Source organism: Cydia strobilella, chromosome Z (genome assembly GCF_947568885.1).
Source record: "Cydia strobilella chromosome Z, ilCydStro3.1, whole genome shotgun sequence".
NCBI classification, from domain to species: domain Eukaryota; kingdom Metazoa; phylum Arthropoda; class Insecta; order Lepidoptera; family Tortricidae; genus Cydia; species Cydia strobilella.
This window is the reverse complement of record NC_086068.1, coordinates 13,798,651-13,808,277: the sequence shown is the minus strand read 5'-3', so window position 1 is coordinate 13,808,277 and position 9,627 is coordinate 13,798,651. Positions and strand designations below refer to the sequence as shown.

At 37.5% G+C, this 9,627-nt stretch overlaps 1 protein-coding gene across 2 annotated transcripts in view; it reads right to left on the bottom strand.

Annotated features, from left to right (window-relative positions):
• LOC134754148 (eukaryotic translation initiation factor 4 gamma 3-like) overlaps positions 1 to 9,627 on the bottom strand; it is an 82,535-nt gene continuing 72,908 nt past the window's right edge. For both annotated transcript variants that reach the window (XM_063690248.1, XM_063690247.1), the window contains 3 exons: positions 8,490 to 8,721; positions 2,247 to 2,348; positions 1 to 1,847 (listed from right to left, as the gene is read on the bottom strand). In XM_063690248.1, coding sequence (XP_063546318.1) covers positions 1,768 to 1,847; positions 2,247 to 2,348; positions 8,490 to 8,721 — 414 coding nt within the window. In that variant the 3' untranslated portion in view covers positions 1 to 1,767. The remainder of the gene's footprint in view (positions 1,848 to 2,246; positions 2,349 to 8,489; positions 8,722 to 9,627) is intronic.

Here is a 9,627-nt window from a genome sequence, read left to right as displayed (position 1 = left end):
TTATTTTTTTCATAAAAAGTTTATTTACATAACATACATATTAACTGACAAGAGTAGCTATAGTAATAAAAATAAAACTCAGTAGCGGAATCAATATGGAAGTGAAAGACGAGGGGGCATGAGGGGCGGCCGGCAGCCGGCACCAGTCGCCTGATGCACGATGGATTTATTAAAACCACGGCTAACTGAGCCACTATAATATAGTTATATTATAACTAAACAATAAAATATATAATAAAATAAAAAGTTACAATTTATAAAGGCATTGCAATCTTGAAGAATCGAATTTCAAGGAAATAGGTGTAAATTATTAACGAAATTAATTCATTGGGTATGAAGGTATACACGAAACCAAATGAACAACGGCTAAAATAAACTTCTCAATGTTCTTTACATTTTAGAAATTACATCTTTATTAATTATGTCTATATCAATAAAAACAAAGTGTTATACATATTAAATATTATAAAACCGTTCAACATGTTGACCTCATAACATAGTAAAATTACTAGGATTTGGAGACAACCATCATTTAACATAATTGTAGGTTTCTCTATTATTTTTAAATTACGAATGATTATTGCTTGGATTGTAAATTAACAGCCATGTGGCCTTTATGTCGACATTCATTAAAATGATTCCATTAATTATTTGTAGCACATAATCTATTAACAGTTTCTATTAACTATCTCCCCGTAACATATGTTCCATATAAAATATTTACTTTTGTTTTTCTATACTAGTTAAATACTAGATTTTATAGAAAAAAATACATGTCGTATTGCTTCGTGGTTTGATTCTTACGTTTCAAGTGTATAAAAATTATACAGGGTGACCAAAAAATATGTGCATTCCCGTTGCCAGGGAGATTTCGGGATTATACTGAGCAACTTTTACTATAGGACCAACCCGAAATCACGAAAAAAAAATATGGCTGTTTCATACATTTTGGCTGGTCCATTTTCTATGGGAGGGTAAAAAAATTTTTCCCGATTTTGTGGTTGAATCCATAGTAAAAGTTGCTCAGTATAATCCCAAAACCTCCCTGACAACAGGAATGCAAATATTTTTTTGCCACCCTGTATAAAACATAAATTACAAGGGCATTGGGTTACAGCCAATATAATGATGAACGACAGGTAAGGTATAGGGAAGATATGTAACTGTAACTTTCGACAGACTGTTTCGCATTAGCATCACATTGCAACACATCATAGATCAAGACGTAGTTGATGACAACTATCAAAACAATATTTAGTCCAGCCCGCGTAGCATGGTTCCCCTATCACTAAGTCCGTCACTTTCGCACTCACATACTTGTTAGAACGTGACAGGCATGGTGATAAGCGTACCGTGCTACGACGCCTGCAAGTCTAGTCTACCAGATAACAACGCAACTGATGTATTTAATATATATACGTTGTTGCTAATAATTTAAAATTTAAAATTATTCCATCCCAAGCATAATTATTCTCAATTACAGTTTCAAAGTACGTATTCAATATTAAACATTATAAATAACTATAGCTTTAAAAAATATCATACAACTTTTCTAGCCTTGTTAGTAAGCATTACATAATAATATAATCTATTATTCTATGAATTCAGTGTAGGTTGATTCTAGTATATAAAAATATAGAAGACATTGTAAGCGGATGCGTCGGCCGCACGGGGTGCGTAAAGCGCATGCGGCACGCCGGCGGCGGCGGCGGCGGCGGCGGCGGCGGCGGCGGCGGCGGCGGCGGCGGCGGCGGCGGGGGGCCCACGTCAGTCCTCGCTGCACGAGTCCTCGTTGTCCGCTTCTTTGATGTTCGTGAAGAACGACGTCAGCGCCTTCATCATTACCGCTACAAACATACCGATCCGGTTAATATGATTTTCTCAAAGATACTTAGCTGGATAAAAATTTGTAGGTTATAGTCAGTTACAAATGCCGCCTCGATTTCCGCGACAACCATGTTACATCCAAAAGGGGTTAGCCCGTCAAACTATTTTTCTCAAAAATGGACAGCAGTCAACTTTTGCTTTTTTATTTTATGGCCTGAATACTAGCTCGTTTAAGCCAAATCTCTAAGACGAAACTTGAAGCATAAGTTTCGCCAGCATAGGCTGGCGCCATCTAAAAACCTGTGACAGATGCCAACCCCGTTCTAGTATTTGTCGAGATCCAAACTTTAAACAAAGTTAAACGCCCATAAGTAGGCTGCCAACAAATTAATTAGTACAAAAATATTTTGGTGTTATACCTTTGCCTTCGAGTTCCTTTTGTGATTCTTCCCAAGCAATAAAACTATCCACAGAAATTATGTATTGTTCATGTAAATATTGGAAAATTTCTAGTGTTATGCCTGAAACAAAAACATTTTGTTATAAATCGATAGTGGTATATAATATTATTTATATTATATATGCGTTCAAAAACCGAAAAGCACGACCAGCATAAAAACAAATTATTTTGTTATAGTTATAACCAGAGAGCAAAGTAGCGATCTCAATATTAATATGGATATGACTGGTATGTTATAATTTTTTCTACACTAAAATTATGTAACTTATCGGAACAAAAAAGAAAAAACCTTTTTGGAAGCTTTTGTAAATATTGGGCGAAAATTATGATGATAATAAATAAAAAGTTGATAAAAAGGTACTAGTCATATCCATATTAATATTGAGATCGCTACTTCAACTACAACAAATTACGATCCGCGTAAAAACAAATTGTTTTGTTATAGTTATAACAAATTTCTTATCTGTGAAAATGTTATTATTGCATCATTATTACAACATAATCGACTGCACAATTACATTCAAATTACGAACATCTCGTCTAAGATCCTATAATACAGTCAAACCTGGGTCAATTGAATGTCAAGGGGTCAGAAACTTCTATCTAATGAGATAATAAATTTAACTAACGCTGCGTCTTACGTAAGCGAACGCGAAGAGAAGCGGCGCGGCGCGGCAGGCCTATGGCGTTCGCGTTCACAACGAGATCGCCCACGTAGGACACTTCTATACAGGGGTCGAATACCGGTATATTTTCCATACAAATTAACCGGTATTTAATTTCGGTATCTCGATTGTTTATGCATATTCTTCCATTTCATTTAGGTGATCTGATAACTCATTGTCCTTACCTAAATACCATTCTACGATATCAAAGAAATATTTGGAATGCTACGTGATGTTTTGATTTTAAGTTATACCGGTAACGATCTCTACTTCTGTAGGGTATCACAGGATTGATTCACTCCGCGTCGCGCCGCTTCGCGTTAGCGTGTCGTTCGTGTAGTAAATATCATTGACCCGGTTCCATACCATATTACGTTACTGTCAAAATAATATTTTTCATTTCTCATGCTCTGAAAGAGGGTCATTATTGTTCTAAAAGGTGTGCAGAAAATGATACGTGTCTGCACTAGAGCATTTTACGTTCGAAGTAAGATGTTTTTAATTTTATTACGATAAGCAATTGAAATTTGAGTTTAAATGGATTTGTTTTACAATTTCCATTCTGATATTTGACTCTCCATTCCATAAATAACGATACTTTTACCTAAATTGTTAACTGAACCCTTACCCTTAAGAAATACTATAAATATGTATACTTGGTCATGTTTTAAAAAAAAAACACATAAATTTTACTTTCCTCGTATTCGAAATGAAAAGTAGTGTTTAACTCGGGTGAAAGGCATCATAATACCTCGGCAGATATGAGTGTCTTTCATCCCTTGGTTAACAATCTACTATTGTGACACACTTTTATTGCTGACTGTACTTCTTTTCATTTGAATGTCTATTGAGTACGTCTCGAGATCTTTTTAATGAGCCTAAACTCGATGTGTTTGTGTTTTTCCACCGAGGAGTTCCTTTGGTTACCTTCAGACTGCATCATCAGATCACCTCCATGTTAGCATATTATTGAATTGTCACCGGAATAACGGAAGTACTACAAATTTCAACTGAATCAGATACCGGGAAGTGGTTCAAATTTTAATTACATGATTTGAAGCTAAATAAAGGTGTGTTAAATGTAAGTTGTCATAATATTTCAATAGATACAATTATGTATATAACTCACATTGTGCAACGACCCCCTCGTAAGTGGAATATTGGACACGAGGTCTTTAGATTCATGACAGCCGTCGTGAATATCTAAATTTAAGCGAAATAATTCTTAATATTTCGCTTAGCGAATACTTCAAACATTCGTCCGTCATATTGTCATATTTTGACAGGTTAGGCATCGATGGCACAGACCCATCCGGCATTCAGCCACGATTGAAAATTGTGTAAAAATATTTTTTAATACAGTTGCTCAAAAAGTGCTACTTTTCGTGGCTGTTTAGCGTGCGGAAAGTTGGTTTTCGCGAACTAGTGCTTTCCAATTTTTTTAAATTTTTACTTGTTCCAATTCATGACTACTTATTGATGAGTGTTAATATTAGTTTCCTTTAAACGTCGTAATCAACATAAAAACCTACTGTTAATGTCAGAATACGAAAAATATGCATATTTCATATTTTATTACTTACCATCATTACACGATTATTTTTTAATGTTTCAAAACCGTTCTTAATAAGTTGTCTGAATGGAACGGAACGCCTGTCAAAGAAGAGGCGTATTTTCTTACTGCAAGAATGTTTTAAGTGTCCAAAGTCAACATTCGATATTGTTTTTATAAATATACGATACACAAATAATCGTAAATAACGATATTTAGGTAAAATAGTACAATGTTTTAATATTTACAATTGTTTCTGTCTTATAAGCTCGCTCCAGACTACGCGACGCGAAGCCGCGAACGCGAGTGTGGAGTCGATTTCGCTGATTAGCGAACTAGAACTAGCGTACTAGCACCCAAAAGAAAAGGATGAGTAGTTTTTTTTTGTTCTTATTTACTGACAATTTGGTTTGACCAACTATATCAGGTTGTGTATAATAAACCTAATAAGTTCTATTCGACACACGCGAAATACGCACGACTTCCGTAAAAAAAGAAAACATAATGTAGGGATTGGAGGGAAAATTAAAAAACTTTTGTCGAGTAGCTGGATTTTATATTTGTGATTGATATTTATAAATAAAATTTCAATGTGAGTTCCGATAATAATAGCGACGAAGATATTAATTGTACTCCGTCGCAATTGAGGGCGGAGGCAGAATTAGCAATTAATAACTTGTTGCCGCCAAAGTCGAAGAAGAAATTTGGTTTTTTTTGAGTGGTTTATTTCTTTATTTCATTGCAATTGTTTGAGAAAAGCACTATACATGCCTGGCCGTGAAAAGGGCTTGCCGGCTTCGTATCACTATACGGCCTCCCTATGTATATAACGATAATGTATGTGTAACTATATTCGCTGACTGAAAATATTTGGAGACGATGTATTTTCTAAATGGCATAACTTCGTCAAATGAAGGAGTTTAAGAATAAGTAATACTTCATTTTAAAGAGCATATTTACTATTTACTAAAAGCAAACTAAATTTGGCGAAATCGTAAGTTTTTTTTAAAGAAAAGTTATCTTAGAAATGTAAAAAAAAAGTTAAATTCTAAAAAAAATGCATCTTTGGTGACAGGTTGCACAATAGTTATTTGTGCAACAAGAGAGGAAAGTTGGTTTTTCTTGCGAGTGTTTATTTTGAGTCCCGAGAAAGCGAAAGATTCTAAGGTAGAATCTTGAGCGTAGCGAGGGACTCAAAATAAACACGAGATGTAAAATAACTTTGCTCTCGTGTTGCACACATAATTTTTCACCTCAGTAGTGAGAACATATTAAAGGTTAAAATGTATTTCGAATTACACAGAATAAACAGAAAAAAAAAGTATTATAATATGTACGATACGATACGAGACGAGACCGGACCGGACCGTACCGTACCGTACCATACCATAAAAAAAATTTAATAAAAGTATGAAGTTAATGGCCTTCACTAAATTAAAAAGCTACATTGTTTCACTCCCTGGAGGGTGACGCAGAGGGGGGAGGGGTGGGGAGGGTTGATAAAGAATAACTTTGGTCCATAACGTACATATCTCAATATTTCCAATTGAAAAAAGTCTTACATTAATAATGCCGTAATTTCAGCAAATTTCCTTGAATTGTCTTTGGTATTTGTGTGTCTACCTGTGACCTCGTAGCGCCGAAACAGATGAACCGATTTTAATGTGTTGTTTTTGTTTGATAGCTGGCTTCACTGCGGTGAATTTTAGGTATATTTCATTTAAATCCGTCTAGCCGTTTTGAAAATATAATGCACGTCGTCAAACGAGTATGGTTATTTTGTTATTTTAAGATTATACAAGTACTTATAGCTTGAATACCGTTCAACTTGTACAAAAACACATAGCCTTTTTTGGTCCAAATTTAATGAGGATTAATTCTGTCCTTGACACTTTTTTAAATATCTATTATAGTTTTCGTGAGAATGTCACAAAACCACCAACGGGGACAATTTTCGAGGAGCGTCAGGTCAGAGGAATTTCCTCCCGCGTACGCTTCGGCTGTGGAATGAGCTCCGTGCCGAGGTTTTCCCGAGGGGCTACAGTATGAGGTTCTTCAAAAAAGGAGTGTACAGGTTTTTAAAGGGTCGGCAACGCGCGTGTAATATCTCCGGTGTTGCAGGCGTCCATATAAGTATCAATTTTGATCGAATTTCGTCGATTTTTATTTATTTTAAAAACGTTACCTTACAATATCGAAATTCGAAAGCTATGAAATTACTATTTAAGTTAAGATAGTTTTTTTTTCTTTTTTTGTTTATTATCACATAATAAATAACCAAGTAAAGTTTGATTAAAAGTCCGAGTTAGAGGTTACTTTGGGAATTAATTGTGTCGAGCGAAGTGTCATAATTCGTGTATCGGAAGCTATTTTATTAAAGATAATATAGTCAAGAACAACATACATTTTTTTCACGTCTACGAATATCAACGCCGCTTAGAAAAACATGATCATATAAGGAGATTTTTCACCTTCTGGCTCAGGGAACCGCCTTAAGACCAATGTCGTGGCCAGACCGTTATACATCGTGCTTTTGAATTCCGTTAACTTCGGGGTATGGTTACTTACTTACGTTTAAGAAAACTAAATGGCATAGTTAACTTAAAAGTTCATTTTTTTATAAAAAGTAATTAAATGTTGCATAGAGCGTTGTTTTAACAAGTGCATTACATTTAACCCAACCAAACAATTGAAAACTGTGACATACCAATGTCATTTCGAACATCGATCGTCCGAGATAGTACCTAACCCGTGGAGCGCCCTAGTATCACACAGCGGAGTCATCTGACACCCCCTTTCTGGGGGTGTGAGGAGGCCATTTCACATCTATGCATCTATCGCGGGCTGTAACGACAGCCCGGTCTGTTGTTGCCAACTGTAGTGTTGGCGTTTTTCACCTTCCTGCTCCTTGAATGATTTGGTTGGCCATCATGGCTTGGTGGTCATGTTGGCCTATCTGTGGCTTGGTGGACTTCGGGGTTATTCATGCGGCACGAGCTCACGTGGTTGGGTTTCAGCAGACGGTGACGAGACGAGTCGGCGCTGGAGAACATCTTGCGCGCAAGCTGTCCCACAAACTCGTCTAGGGTCTGGAGTTTCATGTCTCTGTAGATGGTCGGGTTCTGCACATAGCGTGGGGCTCTGACGATATGGTCTTAAGGCTTCGCGCGGTCTTCGCTCGCCGCACCACCTCGTCCACGTGGTGTTTCATGGTGAGGCCCCCTGTCAATAGTGACCCCCAGGTACTTTTCGCCGTATTCTGCCACTGGATCTCTTTCTGAGTGGCGGCGGGTGCTCCTTCGCTCCTGTTAGGAGCGCTGGTGTCTTGCCCACGTTCACCGAGAGCCTCCAATTGGTCAGCCACTGGGGTAGGACGTCAAGCTGACGCTGGATCTCTTGATTGCGGGGTGTGCGGGAGTAATGGACGCTGCGTCGCCCGCGAATAGTCCCAGCTTGACGTGTGATACTAACTCCATACTCATTAGTATTCACAACGACGGGACTTAATCGCGTAAAATAAGTTTTAAATTTACCTCCGACGTTTCGAAGACGGCGTTGTCCGCGTGGTGTAACTCCATATGTCCATACTAATTTGATACTGGGGCGCTCCACGAGTTAAGTTTAGTAGCTAATGTATAAACTCGTACTAAACACTAATCAATATGTAAGGTAAGTGTACACGCTCGTAGGGGGCATCTCCGCAATGGATATAATTAGATACCGGTGTCTTAGAGAAAGTGCCTTGATCACCTTGATCTTGAGTTTCTTGATTGAGCACAGGAATACACCCTTGAAATTAACGAAAAACGCCACCATTCACTAACCCGGGGTTAACCGGTAAAACCTGGAGTAACAATGGTTACCAGTACCATTTGACACTGGGTTAACGGTTTAACCGGTTTACCCCGGGTTAGTGGGATGGTGCAAGTGGCGCTTATTGACATTGCTGTAAATAAAGGTTTTGTTATCCAGATAGCGTACGTACCTTGAGGATGTTCTAGATTATGCATGAGCTGCTGAATGCCCAGTAAACAGCTGGCTTCCCTCGCGTCCCTGACCTCGCCGAACTCGTTGATGAGTCCGCAGTATTTGTTCATCCTGTCCTGGTTGAAGCGGGGCGCGTCGCGGCCCTCGGCACCGAACAGCGCGTGCTCGCAAATTGCTTGGATCAGCGAACGCATGAACCACTCCTCGTTCGCAGCTTTCCCGAGGTTATCCTGATGCATTGGATCATTTTATTAAAATGTTTAATGCAGTTATGCCTATAAGTACTGATAATGACAATGTCGTAGAGTATTTGTGGCTTTCCAGCAGATAAGGATCCTTATGATTCATGTGCACAGTGCATAAGGATCCTTCTCTGATGGAAGGCCACATTTTATTTATCCATATTACACCGTGACTATTTTCTATTAATGAAAGGAGCATGCCTGCAACTCCAGCTCTGTGAAAGCAGGCAGGCTACAGGAATTGGTATTATATCTACAGTAGTAGATACAGTACAATCAAAAGTATTTTGACAAATTAACCTCTTTCAATATGTTTATCTACGCACATATCGTTAGTGCTCTAAAATGCGTTCAGAAACCGTAGGAAATGACCAGCATTATTACAACCAATTTTACTATAAGAACTTTCTTATTTGTGGTAGTAGGTAAAATCTGTACTTTAATGTTATTACATTATAGATTTTTGTAAGGTTATGAGTTTAAATTTGGAACAGCTGTCGGAACTCAAGTGGGTCTCTATTCTAGTCATGAAGCTGTACCCTAAACTGGAGCGAGCTGTCACTTTTTTTGCCATACTAAATTGAATCTTATCACCGAGCCAGAAAGGTGTTCGTACCAGACTAGAGAAAACGGTCCACATGAGATAGCAAAAGTGGGTCGCGGTGTCCCACTCGCACATGTTGCCAATGTTAAAAAGATACCATTTTGGTAGTATTTATATCAATAACTACTAAAATTAAATACCTTCTTATATTATTTAAGTGCTATATTCAGAGTACGGTTCTGATATCTTTTACGTAATTTGTAAATAGTTATAATGTCAATATTATTAACTGATTTAACCAAGCATGTGCACAACAAAAAATACATTAATTTTAATATGGTAGACATTGT